The following is a 19,912-nucleotide window of genomic DNA, read 5'->3' on the forward strand; positions in this document are numbered from 1 at the left end:
CTCTTGGGCAGGGTTGTCATCCTGAGCCTCTTTCTGGGAAGTTTCTAAAGTTCAGCCTAAGAACTCAGTGCAGAACCAAGGAGGAGCAAACAAGGCTGAACAGAGAATAATCTCTTGCTTAAAATAGCAAATGTGTTCAGGCAACAACTGAGTGAGTTCAGGGGCAGAACGGGGATTTGTAATTCAAGCAGGGTTTGTTTGGAAGGTTTCTGCTGCTGGGAAGAATGTGTTGGATGAGAAGCCTTGGATGAGGAGCCGTCACCTTTGTGGCTGCCAGGAGAGGGCGGCAGCCGCGATTCTGCTGCTCCAGGCTCGCAGCCTGGAAAATGTTTCCAGGAATTGCCGTCATCGGCCCCGAAGCCAAACTCCCTTTCTCTCCCGGTATGAATCATGCGGATGTGAAACGCTTGTGTTTCCGGAATGCAGCTGAATTTACTGCAAGACCATCTTTGCTACTCACCTGCGTGTGTAAATCTCCGGAGTTCTTCCAGTTGTCCTCTTGTTTCCTGCTTCAGAACCTCACTGACGGAGTGGGGGCCTCAAAGTGCACAGGGCAAGTGCCCTGGGAAAGCAAAGCTGCTGCTGCCTCCTCGGAGGGAAACATCTCCCCTCTCTCCCAGCTGCTGGTATCTGATCCTACCTGCTGGTACTTTTAGCCAGGAGAAATGTGGAGCTCAGCCACGTTGCCATGAGCTGTGGGAGCGTTATCAGTGCTCAGGGCTGAGGGAGCAGGGATGGAGAGGGTTCAGCCTTCCCCTGGCAGGAGCACAGAACCCATCGGCCTCTTGAGCTTTGGCTATAAATAGCAGGAGGAGCAGAGAGGAGCAGCGTGCCCTGGCCATGGCAAGGGAGGCTCTGCTCTCCTGCTGCCAGCACAGCAGCAGCACCCAGTCCTGCTCAGTGGGAAAAGGGAAGGGCCAGGGTGGTCACTTCCCAAGGCAGAAAGGGGAATACATGTGTGGTTCCCCTTTTTACATTAATAATCAATGAGTCTGTGAATGTTTCCAAAGGTTTCCTCTCCTGTGCCAATCTACAGAGGATGTGGGTAATTCCAGCTCATGCTCTAAGCCTGGCTTTGTTTGAACTGAGGCATCTCAGGAGATCTTTTGAGGGTCTGCCAAGAGACAACCATCAGGCTAACGCTGCTCTTTGGGGCAGAGCTGCCAGGGATCTTTCTGCTTTTCTCTGTGCCCCTCTCCTCCATCTCCCCCAGCTCATAATGAGAGCCCACCAGCCTGGATTGTGCTCCTGTGCTCAGCACAACCTCCAGCTGGTGGGACAGCGAGCAGAGCACTCTGAGTGTTTGAGGGAGAAATCTCACCTGTGCCTGGGACTGACTGCTAAGCAGAGAGGAGCTCTCTGTGTGGGGGAGCTGCCCTGGTTTCATTTGCATCTGTTTGTTCAGATGGCCCAAGCTCCTGTGTGAGCATGTTCAGTCTTTACTGGGGCCGTGGCTGACCTCTTCCTGGCCAACTTCAGACCAAGAAAACAAAAGCACCTACATGGGACTTGAGGTGGGAGTGGACTGGTGGTGTCATTCAGACCAACACAGCAAAAACCCTTGGAGAAGAACTAATCACATCAAAACTGTGTTAGCAATCTCAGAAATCAAAACACCTTTTATTCCTGGGGGGAGTTGCTGTTTCTCTGAGACAGCAACAGCTTGGGGTGAGGAAGGCTGGAAGCAGTGAGCTGAGCACAGCTGGCCCAAGGCAGCCCCAGCCTAGTTGTCCTCCCAGCGCCAGCGATGAGGGGACGATTCCCCTTTGGAAAGTTTTCTGGAACTCAGCTTCCTCCGCAAGGAGGAAAATTTGTCTCCAAGAACTTTGCGTAGCCCAGTGCTGTCCCTAGCAAAGGGCAGGTCCTTCCTCATAGCAGGCAGCTGGCCTGTAAACATTTCCCACTTAGCCAGGGCGTCCACACTCCTGTCCACTTGAGCCAGTTCCTCCTCAGAGACGTTCCTCTCCAGGGCAGCGATGCACATCTCCAGCCACAGCTCGTAATCCTTGATGGTGTCCGTGGCCTTGGTGTGCCCAGGGGGCCGGGGCTGGCCCTGCCCCTCCTGCAGGGAGCTGGGCTGCTCGTCCTGCTCCAGCTCTGGCCCCAGGGACAGGCCCTGGCTGCAGGTGTCGGGGGTCAGGGGCTCGGACAGGGAGGTCACGGCCTCGGAGTCGTTCTCGCAGCACATCCCGGAGTCGGAGCTGAACGGGAGGATGTCCTCAGAGGCAGAGAGCTCTGCTGACTCCTGCCTTGGCCACGTGGACAGCACGGTCTGTGTCCAGGCATAGAGCTTCTGTGGTGAGAGGAGAAAGGTTTCATTGTGGAGGATGAGAGATGCTATTACACCTTCCCTGTGTTTGCCAGGTAAACCTGTTTATCTTGGGTGGCTCAGCTGCTGCTGCTGCAGTCCTCTCTGCCAGACACTGGGGTGACCCTACAAAGCAGGGGCTTTCTCTTGTCCCATTTACTTGGACTGTGGCAGAGCTGCCTCCAGTCAGATGTGGACTTTATCTGCCCTGTTATTGAAGGTGGTAGGAGCAAACTGCACCAGATCACTCCCTGCTGTGTGAATGTGGTCTCTAGGAGAGGCAAACCAATGCCTCTCCAGAGGAAACTGTGTCATTATAGAAACTCCTCAGATAGTGGTGAGGAATTGTGTTTCATCATGTTATTAATGCCTGTGTTTTATTCTCAAGAATAGCTCTTCCCCTCCCAAGCTGAAATGAACAAGTGGGAGGCTGATTCTAGAAAAGAATTAATGAAAGGAAAATGTCTGAGACAATTTCCTTTTTAAATATTAAATGCCACAATGAGGCATGTAACAGGTTGCTCCTGGCACATTTGTTCCTTACACTTTAGGGAATGAGCCACAGTACTCCAGTCATCCTGGGTAAAAGGTGATCTCGTCTGCCTTGCTGCCAGTGTTGAGGGTTTTTTGTGTGTATTTTTCAGTTTTTCACACTCCTGTGGCCTATTTTGTCTCCTTTACTCTCTGCAGCACCCAGTGATGCATCTGCAAAGCCCCAGCTGCTCAGCAGTGACAGGATTAGCCTGGGCTGTCCCCACAGTGTGCCAGAATGGAGCTGGACCTGTCCCTGCTCAGCTCAGGGGGAGCTGCAGTGTTTGAGGAGCAGGCAGGAGATTCCCAGCCCTGTGCAGCTCCCTTCTCTCACAGCCCCCCACTGCTCCCTCCTCCTTTCCTCCTCTATTGCTGTCTCTTCAGGCAAGTGACAGAAAGGATAAAGAGCTCAAATTGAGTGGGTGGGAGAAATCAGCCCTGCTTCTCATTTCAGTCTGAGCATGGAGCCTCGGGGAAGAATTCTGTACAGGAATAAAATGGACTCTTTCAGCTTAGCTAATCCACCCCGCCCCCTCCCTCTGGGGCAAGAAAAATTGTAAAGGGACAACTTTTCTCCTGCCTGGTCCCACCTCCAGTGGGCCTTCCCTCCCTCTGGGTTTATCCAACAAAGGCAGTGCCAGAAGCTGCAGTGGGAGCTGGGCTAAAGAAGTGGACAGCAAAGCTACTGGAAAGCTGCAAGCAGCCCATGATTTTGTAATGGCCCTAAATTCCCAAGAATAGTGAATCTGGGAAGGAATCCCAATTGCTACTTAGCCCAATTCCCAGGAATAAAAAAGCTGTGGAGATGTGGATTTCCCAACAATACATTGGGGTTGTTCAAGGCAAAAAAGGGGGATAATCTACTCAGGATCACTGCCTGAATTCCCAGAATCTCTTCAATCTCTCTCATCCTTTGGGTGGCTTTTTCATTTGAACCTTGGGTGGGTTTGAAGGGCTGCAGCCTCTTATGTTCTCCTGTTTAAGCAGGAAAGAATGAGCTCTGTGTGGGTTTTGTTTACCTGCAGGCAAGAGCAGCTGAAGTGGATGTCCACCCTGAGGATGTCACTAAGACCTGCTGTCTGTGTGTGTGTGGCCACTGCAAACTCATCCAGCACCATGTGAGGACAGCCTGGGATGCTGCACAAGCAGCAGGTGGAAATGTGGAAATGTTGATTGTGGTGGGGAAACACCAGGACAATTAATTTGCTTTCAGTTTTCGAGATGACTCATGCTGGAATAAGCAGCTGGGATAAAAAATGGAGTGTGGTTCTGAGTACAACTCAGATAAATAAGTTGAGGAGCTCTTTCTGCTGCATAAGGACTGGTTTCCTGCCCCAAATTGTGTCTCAGTTGCAGATCTGAGCCGTGTTACCTGGTGCTGCTGAGGCACAGCTTGGTTCTGGCATTTCCTGTGGTTATTAGGAGTGTCTGAAGCTGTTTTGTGGCAGGTGGGGACCTGTGATTGTTTCCAAGAGGAAATGTGACTTCAGACTTACACTTAACGTGCTTGGCAAGTTAACTTTGCTCTCTGGTATTGTCTCCAAATGCTTTCTGCCCTCTTCTGTCCTGTTCCTTAACTATTTAATTCATCTCTGGCATTTATGTCTCTTCTCAACACCATGGCAAAGCCTCTTACAGAGATTATCACAGCTGTCTTACACCAGCTTATGCTGTATCTAGTTGAGCTTTGCCTTCTCAAGGAAGCAGATGTGACATTTGGCAAGTGCATCACTCCTTAAGGTTTGTGTTCCCTGTCACCAGAGGATGCTGAGCCAATTACTGTATTTGCTGCAGGTGTAAAGGCAAAAATATTTCTAGAAAAGATAAATGCAGGTGGCCATTCTCTTCTAGAAAGCGCTGGCTGGATGATGACAGGCTGGGTGTTTAAATAAAGCAGAATTTATTTGCTTTATTTAAGCAGAATCTTCTGGTGGTCTGGGCAATTTAGACACTTCTCTGACAGAAGCAGGGACCAAACAGCCACAGAGTCAGAGAAGGGTCTGGCAGCCCCACAGATAAGTAGGAAAACCACAAAAAAGTGTGTGTTTCCTCACATTCTTTGCCATGCTTCTGTGTATCTGATTCCATGCTGAATTAAACCAGAGGCATCTCCTTTCTCATTCTGCTCGTATCTTGTTACAAATACAACCCACAGACTTTAAAATAGGCAGCCATGGAAAATCCTGCCTCTGAACATGATGTGTGTCAGACAGGAATCACAGCCAGGGGGAAGATGGGTGCAGAGTGAGAATGGGGACATTATTTCTATTCCACCAACCATTTGGCTACTGAATCCTGCTTTTCAGACAGCAGAGGTAGAAAACCCTTTCAAGAGTTAAGGGTGTGTTAGCACTGTTCCTGGTCTGTCTAAATGTGGTGTTAGCAGTGGTATGGGTGAGAGAGAAGAGACAAAAGATGAGTCTGGGACCCTGCACATACTGGGGGTAATAATTTGGGATCCATTCTCATAGATTTAAACAGAGGAATTGCAGCAAAGTACACACACGATGTGTCCTCCCTGTTCCCAGCAGCCCCAGAGAGGCAAAAACCCAGGGTGGCAGAGGAAAGGGCGTAGCTGTGGGAATCCCTGCACTCACTGCTGCTCCTGCCTGCAGTCTGCCTGCCCTTCCCACTTCGTTTTTGGGAGTAGGAAAGTGTGGCTGGACTGTGGCAGTGTCCCTTGGGAAGAGCCAAAGTCCCTGGAACTGTGCAGAGTGCTTTGCTGGTCAGAGCCTGTGCAGAACACCCCCATGTTCAGGTGTGAGGTGCCTCAGCCCTGCATGCTGAGAGTTCCTGAGACCTCCTGCCTTCCCCAGGCTGCTGCAGCACCCTCAGCGCTGGGGTTTGGGCTGGGCCAGCCTGTCCCTGCCCTGTCCCTGCCCTGTCCCTGCCCTGTCCCTGCCCCGGGAGGCTCTGGGGCTTGGGGCTCACCCTGTAGCGCTCGATGAGTTTGAAGCCCAGGACGTGCTGCAGCTTGCGCAGGCAGATGGGGCAGGGCTCCAGCGGCCGCAGCAGCGCCTCCTCCAGGCTCAGGGCTCCCTGCATGATGCACTGCAGCCAGCGACACGTCCCCAGCCCCATCAGGTGGCAGATCTCATGGCAGGTCACCTGTCGGGGAAGCAAGGATCACAGCAGTGCGTGGTCATTCCTGTTTCTGCTGCCCCCTCCCCTTCTCCTCTGCTGTTCCACCTCCCCTGCTCCCCCACATGCTGACCAAGCTCCTGCTCAGCAGTGGCTCTCCCCCAGCCTAGGCCTGTCCAAGGTGACAGCAGAGCCTGGCTGCCTCCTCCCAGCTCCATGTTTGTGTTGTGGAGAAGGAGGGTGAGGCAGATGTGGGGAGCCCTGTAGGCCCTGTAGGCTCTTCCCAAAGGACAATGTGGTGGTTTTTGTTGTTTTAGGGGTTTTTTAAAGAGGAAAACCAGTCCCACTGGGGCCTGAAAAGAGCAGCACAGCTTGTGTGAGAAATGTGCAAGAAGCTGTTGGCAATAACAGATCTGAGTCCTTCCAGAACAGACTCCATTCACATTTGTGCCAAAGCAGAAAAACTGAGCTGGAGTCAGCTGGCCAAGCATGACTGCCTTGGGAATTGGCAACTGTGGAAAGGCTGAGGATGGAGGACTCCTCTCCTCCTCCCATTGCCACCTAATATAATTTAGAATTATTACAGGAAGAGGCCTCAAACTAGAAAATCCTGAGCAAATACCAGGGGAGCAAAGGGAAGTGGCTTTGAATGTGCTGGTGTGACTGCTCTGTGTGGGCCACCTTGGGAGGGTCACTGGAAGCAGAGCTGAGATAAGGCAGATGTTGGGATGAGGGAGAACAGCACTCATGAAGATGATGTGTTGGAGGTAAGGGAGGTTTAAGGGCTCTGCATTTATAAAGATGACTTGGCTGAGGTGTTCTTGTCCTCCATCCATGCAACAGGGATGGCACAGGGACCTCTCCCCTTACAGATGTCAGTGTCTGAGGAGGACAGAGTCACCCTTTGCAGCCATCCATTGGTTACACACGGCTCCACCAGCTATTCTAATTATCCTTCAAATACTGTATCATCCCTGCTGTGCCTGACAGGAAAAATACTCAGGATTACCCAAGCATGAGCCTGGGAGCTGGGCAGGGCTGTTTCAGTCCTGCTCCATAACAAAACTTGGTTTAGTGGAAGGTGTCCCTGTCCATGTTAGAGGTTTGGGACAAGATGGTCTTTAAGGTGCCTTCCAACCCAAACCATTCTGTGATTCTGAGGCAAGTCCTGGAGCCTCCCCAATAACTGATGTTGTCACTTGCTCCAGTGGTGAGGGGAGTAGGAGCTGTCCATGCAGGGCTGGTTCATTCTGCATTAAAATGGAATCTCTTTATGTCTGAATTCAGTGTGGATGTAGCTGTGACTGCCTGTGCTTCTGGGAGCAGTCTCATGGCTGCTTCACTGGGCTGAGGCCAAGGTTTTATGCCTTGGCCTGCAATATTTAACCCTACCCAGGAAGAAGCAAGGGGTGCAGGAGGTTGCTGGTCCTACCTTACAGCACTGGACCATCTCCTGGGCACTGAACTGCAAGTTCCGCTCTCCGCCCTCCTTGCTGACTTCACAGAGCTCTTCCTTCTGTGTGGGTGGGTTCAGGCTGCTACAACCAGCCTGGGGAAAATCCCCAGAAAACCTGGCAAAGCTGCAGACTCCCACTTCTGTGAAGAGAGGGGAGTAAAGTCAGGCATCTGCTCTTTTACAGCTGTCTCTCACCTTAGGCAGCATGAAAATGCAGCTGTGGGAGCACAGTCCAGCTGGGCACACAGGGTGTGAGGAGACCCACTCCCCAAAAGGTTGGTATCACCTCAGTTACCTCTGCCTGGATCAGGAGCTCTGATCACCCTAATTTCACATTGGGGGAAAGTTCCTCTTAGCAGGGAATATCATATTAAGATTTGGCTATTCCAGTCTGACAGGGAAGGGATTTTGGTACAGTGCTGCCTTATTCACACACTGTGCTGGATCACCAGGGGACACCAGCCCACCTTGTCCTGGCAGGAATTTGCTGAATGTGAAGCTCCAGGTCTCACATGGGTAAAGGTCCAGCAGGGTAAGTCCAAGGACACACAGGGCATCCATGGGTTTGTTGTTCTTCAGGAAATTCAGGATCCCATCTGGACAAATACAAGAGAGATGTTCATTTAAATGAAGAATCCCTGGAAGGCACAGAGCCAGAATTTCTGCTGCTGATGGGAGAAGGATGTAGTCCAAGCCCTGATGGGGCAGAGCTGCTGGATTCATCATCTCAGGTGGAGAACCACGGCTGTGTAGCCCATCTCTCAAATCAGAGAAGACTTGAATTTGGAAGTGGTGCTGGGCACAGAGTCAAAACAAAGCAGAGTTGCTGATGAATTCAGTACTAACCCATGGAAATGAGCACCTGGAGCAGAATTTCCCTACAGGCAGTTCAGAACTGAGCTGGAACAACCCCAGGGCTGCAGTGCTGGGTCTGTGCTGAGCATGTGCTGCCCATGGTACCTGCAAACATCTCATTCCAGGTGGATGTTTGTGCAGTGCAAGTTTGGCAACTGGCAAACCCAGTCCCCTGGGGAACCGTGTGACACTTGAACCCAAATTTCCTATCATGAAAGGCCTGTGAGTTCCCCCCCTGCACCACCCAGGCCAATAATTTACTTTGGCTCTGGGCAGGGGATGGGAGAACTCAGACTGCACCAAATCAACAGAGCCTTCCCGCAGAGCTGATCCGATCCAGAGCTGGACCTAAACATAATAGCACTGAAAAACACAAACAGCAGAGGAAAATATGATGAAAGTCACTTTGTTTTTTATTCCTGTTTCCAGCCTCAAAGCTCTGGGCTTTCCATGGGAACAGGATTTCTGCCTTTTCACTCCCTTCCTCATCCCCTCCCAGGCCAGGCAATGGAGGGCTGTGTCAGGCATTTCCTAAGGCAGAGCTCGTGTCCCTGTGCCAGGCTGGTGTCTCGGTGGGCTCCCTGCTGCCAGCTCCTTGCTCACCTGCGTGGAGCTGCACCCTGTCCGAGTCCCGGCTGTGGCGGAAGCAGCAGTGGATGGAGGAGACTGGGATGGAGGGAAGGCACTTCACACGCAGGCCCAGGAAGAAAGACTCCACACAGCTCTGCAGGGAATCCAGCAGCGAGAGCCCAGCGGGGCCTTCGATTAAATCTGAGGAGAGAGGCTCTCTGTCAGTGCCTTGCAGCCAGGGTGAGCATTAGGGTCTGGTGGGGTTTTGTGGAACTGGCCACAGCAACTGGGCAGGCTGGTTCATTCTGGAGCTCATTGCTCACTCTGGGATGTGGTGAATGCCTCAGGATGGTTATGGATATAGAGGAGGAGAGGGAGCTCTTTCTGAGAGGTTGCTCAAGGCATTAGTATGCTCTCATTAGCAGAGCAGATGTGCTGGAAGGTTGTCTCCTGTTTAAGTTGTGCAGAATGATTAGCGTGGGAACGGGTGGCTGTGTTTAATGAACCATCAGAGACAGACCTCCAGAAATCTGGTTTTTCCAGCATTGTTTCATACTTGGATATACATATATGCATAAATTCATAGCGAGCCTCACCCAGGGGCACACATACCATTTATATGGCAGGCCTACCACCACAGCTTGTGACTCTGGACTGGGGGCACGTCAAAGCCTTGCCTGTTACACTTGTCTTTGCTACGGCCATTGCATTTGCAGGTGAATCCTTAGAGGAGGGTGTTAGCAGCACTCAACACCACCCACCGCCCTCCTGTGTCTCTCCAGGCAGCCCAGTGAAGCTCCCCCCATTACCTATAGGCTGCAGGTAAATGTGCTTTCGACAGAAGTTCTGTTTCCTCCTCAGCATGGCGTGGTAGAAGGTCTCGAAGTCCTCGGGGGCATCGGGGTGGCTGAGCAGCCAGTCGAAGGCCGTGCGGATGAGCAGCGTGCAGAACAGCGTGCGCTGGGGGTTGTAGGCCTCGGACAGGAACAGCTTCTCGGCCCTGGAGAAGGCCTTGGCATAGAGCTCCTGCAGCGCAGGGTCCGTGGAGATGAGCGCGTCCTTCAGAGCGCGGGGCCCGAAGCTGAACTCCTGCGCGTGTTTGCACTGCAGCATCGCGGGGCACGGCAGCGGCGGCACGGCCTGAGGGAGGGGACACGGCCATCAGCGCCAGGCCTCGCCAGGGATGGGAAACCTCACACCTGGGGGACACGGCCATCAGCGCCAGGCCTCGCCAGGGATGGGAAACCTCACACCTGGGGGACACGGCCATCAGCGCCAGGCCTCGCCAGGGATGGGAGACCTCACACCTGGGGGACACGGCCATCAGCGCCAGGCCTCGCCAGGGGTGGGAAACCTCACACCTGGGGGACACGGCCATCAGCGCCAGGCCTTGCCAGGGATGGGAAACCTCACACCTGGGGGACACGGCCACCAGCACTGGGCATCCATGGGATGGGATCTCATCAGGGATGGGAAAACTCCTCATGCCTCGGGGACACGGCCATCAGCGCCCGGCCTCACCAGGGACAGGAAAGCTCCTCACACTTGGGGGACACAGCCATCAGTGCCCGGCCTCACCAGAGATGGGACACGGCCATCAGTGCCCAGCCTTGCCAGGGGTGGGAAAACTCCTCATGTGTGGGGGACACAACCATCAGTGCCCGGCCTTGGCAGGGACCAGAAAACTGCTCATGTGTGGGGACACGGCCATCAGCGCCCGGCCTCACCAGGGACAGGAAAGCTCCTCACACTTGGGGGACACAGCCATCAGTGCGCAGCCTTGCCAGGGATGGGAAAACTCCTCATGTGTGGGGACACGGCCATCAGTGCCCGGCCTTGGCAGGGACAGGAGAGCGCCTCAGCAGCAATGAGCACCAAAATCCCGGCTGTAGGGTGTGGTGGGATTCTGTAAACACTGCACGTTGAGCTCCAGGCCCCACACTTTGTGTGGGAGTGGCTGTTATGGGTTCTCCATGTCCCCATGGCTGTCACTGGCTCAGGGATCCCGTGCCAGGAGATGGTGCTCAAGAATGCACAGCCCCAAAATGGTGCTGGGTGTCTGGAGTAAACCAGATGGCTTCACTGGTTTGGGGTTTTTTTGGTGCTCTGTCCTGAAGCCCCAGTAAGATGAGAAATACCTCTCAGTGTTGTGCAACTGATTGCACTGGACCTTGTAGGCTGTGGTGCTCTTATTTGCCTGGGATAAACCACACTCCTTGGAACAGGTCCATGTCAGGAACAAAGAGGTTGATGTTGGTCTTTATCTGTCGATCAGAAGCCTAAACTTCTGCCTTATCTGACACCAGTGAGAGCAGCTGTTCTCTGGTGACAATTTCCTCTAATACCTTTTAATCCTAACTATTATCCCAGGGCATCTTTGGCTCCCAGTGCTGTTGTCAGGCTGCAGGATTTGGGTACATTTGCCCAGCCAAGGTGGGACTTGCTGTGCGAGGCTGGTGGTGCCTCTCTAGCAGGACACGCTTGGGCCCACTGCCATCGTGTCCCTTCATGAACAGCTTCATGTCACACTGTGTTAGCATCAGCAACGCTGGGGATGATGTCAAGTGGTAAATAAAGAGCAAATGAAAGCCTGCAGCACAAAGAAACTAATTTAGAGCTTCCTGGAAATATCCTCTCCAGGGTCCTGTCTAAGGCCAGCATCCCCCAAAGCTGCAGAATTCCTATTCCCATTCCCATTCCTATTCCTAGCACCTATTTCCCACTGCAGTTTATGCACTTGGGGAGGTGCCAGTGAACACCTTGGGGAGAAGGAATCAGAAGAGGAAACAAAGCACAACCCCCATGACTAGTCCATGTCTGGATTTTTCCTTTTTGTAAGGAGACCATGCCAAGCAGAACTGGAGCATTTTGGAGCAGTGCTTTGGGCTTTTTGCCTACCACAGGTAAGTGCTCCACCTGTTCACAGCAGAATGGGAAATTTGAGGGATACATGCACAAAAGCCCAGGGTTTCTAGGAATAAGTGTTGCCTTCCTCTAGGCAAGTTCATAGTAACTCAAAAGGAGCCAGAAAAGCTTTCTGGGTGGACATCAGCTGCTGACCATCACTGCTCTAGCAGCAGCGTTCAATCACAGGGAAAAAAAAGAGAGATTAAATATTTTAAGGAGGAACTGGTTAAGTCTATAATTTAAGTAGGTCTTTAGCCTAGTTCTGCTAGGTAAGTGGCATTCAGTGGGCCCTGAGGACAGCAATATGATTAATAAAATTCAATATTTAAAAAAAGTAGTACCAACATGAGCCAAAGCCTCTCCTCACTTATGCAGAGGTGGTTTGCACTGTAAGAGGAAAGTGGCAGCCCATTAAAATTAACACTGCATTCCTTCTCATCTAACCCTTGGGAAGAGCTGGGTATGTATTGGTAGTCCTTAAAAGGGCTCATTTAGTGTGATCTTTTTTGTCTCTAAGGGTGTGTAGCTTGGAGAGGGAGTGGATAAGCAGTTTTCTTTCATTTTTGCAAGCTTTGTATTTCACTTGCATTAAAGGCTGACAGCAGGTGGCATGGGGGGACCTGAAGTGGTACAAGGTTCCTAATCCAGTGAAAGTTTAGGAAAAAAAATCTGTGATACTTTCTGAGCTCTTCTTATTGCCAAAATTGTCCAAATCGTTCCAGCTGGTTTTTACAGGGAGCAGCAAGAGTTTGTGTGAGGTTTCCCTGCACTTGGTGACCCAAATCTCTACACTTCTGACTTCCTTCCAGATTTGGGAGCACAAAGTGAGAGTCTGACCCCAGCAGGTCACCAGGAGTTTTGCCTTGGAGTAGGGTGAAGATTGGCATTTTCCTAATGGACAAGATTTCACTTGTTCTGCACAACCTTTAAATACAAGCATCCTTTTCCTGGTGATTGCAAAACTTCCACTGGGGAGCTCTTAGCAATATTCAGCTCCCTGAGGATGTGATGCTGCTGCCTGCCCAGTGCAAGTCAAGAAAGAGACTTTGCACTTGGTCCAGGTTGAGACTGATCATGTTAAAGGATTTAAATTTCAAAGTTTCTGGAAGCATGAGCTGCTTTCATTAATGTTTTGGGCAACAACTGGAGTGTTGGTCAGGGGAGGGGGAGCTGGTTAGAAAATGAATGGGTTTTTCTCAGCTAAATGGGAAGCAGCAAAGAGTGGATGTATGTGACAGCAAATACAATGAGTGCACAGTCTTGCAGTAAGTGTTCCCCCCAGGGTCCCTCATGGAGTGTAGTGGGAGCCCAAAGCTATGGGATATACATTGTTTCCCTAGACTTCCTAAAAGGGGACATTCACCCAGCTCCAGACATTCCCAGCTGTGTCCATGGGTGTTTTGTGATGTTCCTCATGCCCAAGGGTGCCCATGACGACGCTTTAGGGGTTCAAAAGCTCGGGCACAGGGAGGCATTTGCAGGAATTCAGTCTGGAATGACATGTGCCTCCTTCTCCTGGAGAGTCTGCCTTTGCTTCCAACAGAACAGCAGCAACCCACTACACTCCCCAAATCCAAGACAATTACTTCTCTTTAGTAAGCTTTTCTAAAATACTTCATTGGAGAAAATTATTTCTTCAGAAAAATTTTCTGGACCAACTTGAGTGGTTGAAAAAAGAAGCTCTTTTACCACATTAGCCATAGTAGAGGTTATTTGTCTTGGTCTAATATATGGATATGGTGTTTCATTTAACTGGAGCAGAGCTACAGGGCTTTATAATTATTAGTTCTTGTGCTGAGGGTGCCTGGTGTAACTCCCTGAGGCAGTCCCTCAGGAGGGAATGGCACTTTGGCTTGGATAGTTTCTTTCCCAACTCAGTTTTTAAGATGACAAGGTGGGGATGAAGCACCAATGCATCCTTCTGCCCTTCAGGTGCTTTAGAAGATGTTCTGCCTTTAAAGAGGCTGTTTTGGCCCCTTGTGAAATGACAAGCTGTGGGACCTGACCAGCAAGTCCTGGGGAGGAGAAAGTAACTCCTTTTGTTTAAAAGGCCACTAATTTGTAGTTGCACTAAAGAAAATGCTTTAAGCAAAATAATAATCTAGAGATCTGCTGCAAGTGGAGACACTCCCCACATCCACTCCTGTGCTTTTTTTTACTTTACCATTAGGAAAACATCCTGTTCCCAACACACATTTTGTGGTTCCATCTCACAGCCACTTGCTAACATTGTAATTCTTCCTAAACCAGGAGCAACTGTGTTGGACCACATGAGATCCATGAAGGTTTGGCCTGATGATCCTGGAGGTCTCTCCAACCTCAGTGATTCTGTGATATGAAGGAGCAATCAATGTCCCTGTGTGCAGGACAGAACATGTGCAGGACCCAGGGGCAGGGAAGGAGCCTTGCTGGGAATCTCATCCACTCCTGGAGATCCTCCTCTTTTTCTTTGTTATTTGCATGTTTCATATCATCCATCATCACCTCCACACAGTGCAGAGGAGACACAGAGAACCCAAAGGTTTTGGCACTTGGCTCCTTGTCTGCCCCTGGCACCACCTTTCCCAAGGATTATATTGTAGGACATCAGTTGTGGCCTTTCTGCTCGTGGTGCTGCACAGGGCAGGAGCTCCAACACACTCCCTGAGGCTTTCAGCACCACCCCAAGGTTTCAGACCAGACTGGGCACATTACACAAATCTGTTTACTATGGAATCTGACAGATTTTATTTTCATGGTGAGTGTTTTCACAAGGAACACCCCAAAATCCAGGCTCAGCACGTGACACCTGAGCAGCCTGTACACTCCCTTTCCCACAGTAACCTGTTAATGTGCTTCATGTGCAATTCAGGTTACTCATAAATAATTCTCTTTGCAAATCAGACACATATAAATTATTCTCTGTAATTGAAAATTACCTATGAATTATTCTGTTTGTAATTCACAGACATGTCATTTATTCTCTAATATATTGACATTGCTTTCTTGGATAGATATGCCTGTGGCTGACAGTAACAGGATGATTCTCAAAGGCCAAGGCAATATCATACAGTGTGAGTTCATTTGGGATATTCTGACAAAACATGGATGGTCTTGTGTGAAGAAATTCCATGTACAGGTCAGAAAGGGCACTCAGTGCATTATGAAGTTATTTGGTATTGTATAGAATTTGACCCTAACATTGCAAAGATTGTATAATTTTTAAGGTCTTTCTAAAGTTATTTATTTTATAAGCTAACTTGTAAGCAATTTCTAGTTCTGATTCTCCCACAGGCACTGCAGATGCACAGAAGCTTCCCTCTGTTCCCTTCCCCTCTCAGCTCCTGTGAAGTATTTGGAGGCAAACTGACTTTACCTGGCACTTTGCATGTCAGAGGGACATTAGCAGGGTCTCTTAACACTGATTAATTACCTTTGTTAGGTGCTGCACTGTAAACAAGCAGTGATAGTGCAGAAAATTCATCGCCAGTCAACAGAAATGAAAAGCCCAGAGCAAACATAACAAGCAATAACTAATTATCAACACATGCTCCAGTTACTTAATAGCTCTTTCCCTGAGATTTGCACTTGGTGTCTGCTACTGCTGCTCCAGGATCAGCCTCTCCTTTTCAGTGCTTCCCAGTATTGCACCCATGACAGCCTGAAAGCAATTTTCTCAATTTATTTGTTTACATGTATAGAAAGCGATTTTTCTTGACTGAGAAGCTCTGCTCCAAATAAAATTCTCACTGGTCCAGCTCCTTCCTCAAGGAGCTCAACACGGCCCCTCACACAGAGCCAGGCTTTGCCTGCTGAGTAGGCTCAGCTCCTGGGGTCACACCAAATCTCTTTGGCCAGGCTCAGACCTGGTTTTGAGATCCTCAGCAGTTTTCAGAACCAATCCCCTCTGCTCACAGAGAAAATCCACTCTGGACCTGCTCAGCCCTCTACTTGCACCCTCATGGAGCTCTGGCATGCTCTGTCCAGTTGGCATTAAGTGGCCACAGAGCACTGAGTCAGATCTGTGTGTGTTCCAGCCCAGAAACTCAGATAAAGCCTTCTGGCCTCACATAGTGCCAGATCCCAATAATATTTGTGTGTAATGTCTCTAGAATATGTCTGTGGCTCAGAAACAGATGGTCTTGGGAAGAGTCATTCCTGGTGCTGTGGAAACCTTCAGAGATTCACACGTGCATTTACCAGGAGCAAAATCTGCCTGTCCCGTTGGAGCTGTGATTGATGTGTTGCTGCTGCAAGACTCAGCCCTGGAAGTTTGTCCTCCCAGGAATCTGCCTCATTAATTAACGTGGACTGCTGGACAAGTTAGATGGACAACTCAACAATATGCAAAAAAGGTTTGCAAGGTGAAAGACAAGACTTGTAAAGGTCATTAAATACCTAAGATGGAGGCAGATGCTTCCTTTTGTCCTTATTTAAATATTCTTATTTAAGTGTTCTTAAGTATTTAAGAATACATACACGTCCACTTTGCCTTTGATTTTGTTTTATGTTAAAGCCTGCTCTCTCAATGCGCTGTGCTTCATTTTAATACGTCCTGAGGACATACATTATCCCTCGGTTCAGCCTTCTCTTCTACAGGTTTTATTTATTCTATGCTCGTACAAAGCACTACCCTATTTTTCAGTGCCTGCCATTTGAGGCTTTCTAAGTGTCACACAAACATTCATGAACTTCTCTGTGCTAGCCTCCAGAAAGTAAGCTGGCAGTATGTGCCTTTCCCCCTCCTCCCCCTCATCACCCATTTATTCACCATTTTCAGAGTTTTCTCTGTTCATTTTAGTCTGGTTCAAGTGCCTGTGCTGCTTCTCCCATGCACACATGTGATGAAGGGCTGGCTGTGTTCTCCTTCCCTGGCTCTGACATGAAATAATCCTCCACAATCCATGTCTGCGTGCTGTGCACTTGCTAACCAGAGATCCAAAAGCACGGAGCAGCATCTATCAGAGCTGTACAACAAACGTAGCACTGCAGAGATAGCCGAGCTCTAATCACTCAGCTCCAGGCACTTTGCTCTTCATCATACTTGTCTAGACAGACTAAATGGTCTCTGCGAGACAGCCCCGGTGCTAGCCAGGAAAGCGGCTGCGTTTTCCATACGGATGAACTCCCAAACAGGTATGGCTAAGGGTGGGTATTCCCTGGAGCACGGGCGGTGTGGAAGTGCCTCATCCCGCGGTGAAAAGGGAAAAAGGCGCGGGGATGCGGCGCCTCCTCCTCCCAGCACACCCAGTGCTTTTTAAGCGGTGCCGCCAGGTCGGGGATGTTTGCGGGCATTTCACAGCCCAGGGGAAGGAAGGAAGGGGCTCCGAGGTGTTACTACAGCCAGCATGGCTGGGGGGGACAACGACAGAGCCCAAAGCCACGGTAGGGGCCGGCTGTAGCTGATCAGCAGCCAGCGCTGCCCGCCGGAGGGTTGCTGCGTGCGAGGCATGTTCTGGAAGGGCCGCAGAAGCAGGTGCTGCTCCTGGGACACCCGAACAGCCCCGGCCCCGCAGGTGTGGAAATGGGGCTGTGGATGCTGCTCCCGGGTGCGGGGATCACACGGGTGGGTGTGCAGGGAGGGAACAAGTCCCCCAGCGCTCTGGGACGATGCACCAAGCACGAACACCGAGCTCACCCCCGGCACCGCAAACCCCCGGAGGCTGCACCGAGAGTGCCCGGGCGGGACCCCTGGAGCCCGTGGGGATGATGCCCGGAGCGCAGTCCCTAATCCCCGGCGGGAGATGCCCCGAGCGCGGTCACCAGCCCCCGGAGAGGGATGCCCTAAAGCGTGACCCGCCGCCACCGGGGGAGGATGCCCCGAGCACGGCCACCATCGCCCGCGGAGCGATGCCATCGCCGGGAAGCGCTGCCCGTCCCCCCGGGAGGTGCCCCGAGCGTGGCCACCGTCACCCACGGAGCGGTGCCCGTCACCCCGGGGGCGATGCCCATCACCCACCTGGGGGTCCCGCCGCACTCGGGGGCCGCCCGGACCCCCCTTCCCACCTGACCGAGCCCTCCCACGATGAGGCGACCCCGCGACCCCCCCGATCCGCCCGGGGGAACAGGACAGGACAGGACAGGACAGGACAGGACAGGACTCACCGCCCGCCGGGCCGGGACTGCGGAGGCCGGGAGGAGCGGCAGGGCCGGGGCACCCGGCTCGGGGCTGGCGAGGCGGAGCGGAGCCCGGCAGCGGCGGCGGCGGCAGGAGGAGCAGGAGGAGGAGGAGGAGGAGGAGGAGGAGGAGGAAGAAGAAAAGGGGGAGCAAAGGGGGGCTCGGCCCCGCCGCCGGGAGCCCGCGGGATTCGCCGAGCGGCCGCGCAGAGCCGCCTCCTGCCGCGCCCGGGGCAACCGCCGGGGGGCGCCCGCGGGGAGCGGCCGGGACAGGGACCCCGCGACAGGGACGGGACACGGGGACAGGGACAGAACACGGGGACAGGGAGAGGACACGGGGACAGGGAGAGGACACGGGGGCGTGGGGGACACGGGGACAGAGACAGGACAGGGAGACAGGGACAGGGCACGGAGTGCAGGAACAGGATACGGGGTGTAGGAGGGACACGGGGTGCGGAAAGGGCACGAGGTGCGCGGAGCAGGTGGAGATTGGGAGCAGGACACGGGGTGCGGGGTCAGGACACGGGGTGCGGGGTCAGGACACGCGGTCCAGGAGGTGCGGGGTCAGGACGTGCCCGGTCGCGGCGGGTCCCGCTCGGCTGCCGGAGCCCGGAGCGGGGCGGGAGCGCGCTCAGCCCCGGTTTGGGAAGCGCATTCCCCAGAGAGCCCGGGCTGAGCAGCGCGGCGGTGCCGGGGGATGGAAACCCTTTAATGTGCGCTCTAAGGAGAGCTGGGCTGTCTGGGGGCCGGTTGTGCCGGTGGCTGGTGCCATCCCCGCCCTGCGAGCCGTGTTTGCATTCGCCTTGATGCCTCGCTCGCAGCATCGCTCCCACATGACCCGCATGCGTTTGTGTGTCCCACGATGTCCTTTAATTCGGGAATATTATCTGTTCTTGGAAAGGTTAATTACATTAAAGGAGTGGATCTCTGTTCCCATTTCTTCATGGCTTCATTTATTCTGCCTTTCATGTTTTGATCCTCTTCAGTGCTTTGATCCCTCACTTCTGCCATCCCTGAATGGGAGGAAAAAGGAATACCCTGGCTGGGACCCAAGCGTGTCCCTAAGTGACATAAACTCAAATTAGGAAAAAAAATATATTTTACAGCCTCAGGGGCTGTAGCAGTGCTGGCAGCCCAAATGCCATCTGCATGCCCAGCACAGCCATGGGGCTTGCAAGGGCCAGCAGAATGTCCTGGACCTGTCGTGGCCAATGACTGCATGCCATGCTGCAGGATTAGCAAGAGCAGGGTGAGACCATCCCTGCTGCAGCCTGCGTGCCTGGGACCTGCATTGCTCTGAAGGCACTGGCAGCATCACTGGTGAAAAATTGCCCTAATTTGCTGCTCTCATAATCAGGCCAAGGCAAAGCAGCAGCTTCTCCTGGCAGCAGACACTGCTCGTGAATCTTCCTTGTGGGAAACCTTCCTGAGATTCAGAGTGTGGGGAAGGGCAGGAGGGAATTCTGAGGCCTTGCAACAGTATCTTCTTCCACTTCAGCTGCTACCCAAGGCACAGGAGATGCCCTCTGTGCTGCTTTAATTGGTTGCTGCTTGTAATGAGACTTTATTTGTATTAATTACTTAAATTATGTATTTATGAGTTGCTCTGAGTACACCATCAACATGTTTAGAGCCATAACAAGCCTCAAAGAGTCAGCTCCTATATGAGGAAGCTGTGAACTGGAAAATCAGATGCACTGATACAGTGTGCTCCCAAAATGCACAATTATTTTTTTGTTGAACCTACTGTAAACTTAAAAATTAGTAGTTAGCTTAGCTGCCAGCCCACTGACTGACCAGCACAGGTAAACAGGGCTGGTGTTGTTGTTAAATGTTCCCATAATGATGCATTTATCCTGGACAGGAACAGGGGCAGGTGGGCAGTCCTGGCCCAGCAGAGCTGGCAGTGAGGGAAAGGGAGGCAGGGACAGAGACAGTGATGAGGAAACAGCCACACACTCATTCTCTGACTTTTTAGGAGATTTTATCAAGAGAGGATCAGTAGAAAAGGAAGGGAGAAGGGAGCAGGAGGTGGTCAAAACTCAGATGAGAAGACAACAGGAGCTGGAGAGAGCAGTGAATCAGAGAGATGGGATCTGGGGCCATGC

The 19,912-nt window shown here is 52.0% G+C and overlaps 1 protein-coding gene across 1 annotated transcript; it reads right to left on the reverse strand.

Annotated features, from left to right (window-relative positions):
- Window positions 1–1,592: 1,592 nt before the first annotated feature.
- AMZ1 (archaelysin family metallopeptidase 1) lies at window positions 1,593–18,127 on the reverse strand. Its single transcript, XM_054643897.2, has 7 exons — window positions 17,793–18,127; window positions 9,611–9,941; window positions 8,835–9,002; window positions 7,844–7,972; window positions 7,353–7,516; window positions 5,771–5,947; window positions 1,593–2,293 (listed from the first exon to the last, which is right to left on the reverse strand). The coding sequence occupies exons 2-7, from the start codon at window positions 9,912–9,914 to the stop codon at window positions 1,724–1,726; spliced, it is 1,512 nt and encodes a 503-aa protein (XP_054499872.1). The 5' UTR covers window positions 9,915–9,941; window positions 17,793–18,127; the 3' UTR covers window positions 1,593–1,723.
- Window positions 18,128–19,912: the final 1,785 nt, after the last annotated feature.

Source organism: Agelaius phoeniceus, chromosome 16 (assembly GCF_051311805.1).
Source record: "Agelaius phoeniceus isolate bAgePho1 chromosome 16, bAgePho1.hap1, whole genome shotgun sequence".
Classification (NCBI taxonomy): Eukaryota; Metazoa; Chordata; class Aves; order Passeriformes; family Icteridae; genus Agelaius; species Agelaius phoeniceus.

Excerpts from the sequence above, each read along its gene's own strand:
- AMZ1 (XM_054643897.2), bottom strand. The coding sequence starts at position 9,914 with ATGCTGCAGTGCAAACACGCGCAGGAGTTCAGCTTCGGGCCCCGCGCT. Across the intron at positions 9,003-9,610 it reads CATTTACCTGCAGCCTATAG|ATTTAATCGAAGGCCCCGCT; the intron begins GTAATGGGGGGA and ends CTCTCTCCTCAG. Across the intron at positions 2,294-5,770 it reads AACTCATCGAGCGCTACAGG|AAGCTCTATGCCTGGACACA; the intron begins GTGAGCCCCAAG and ends CTCTCACCACAG.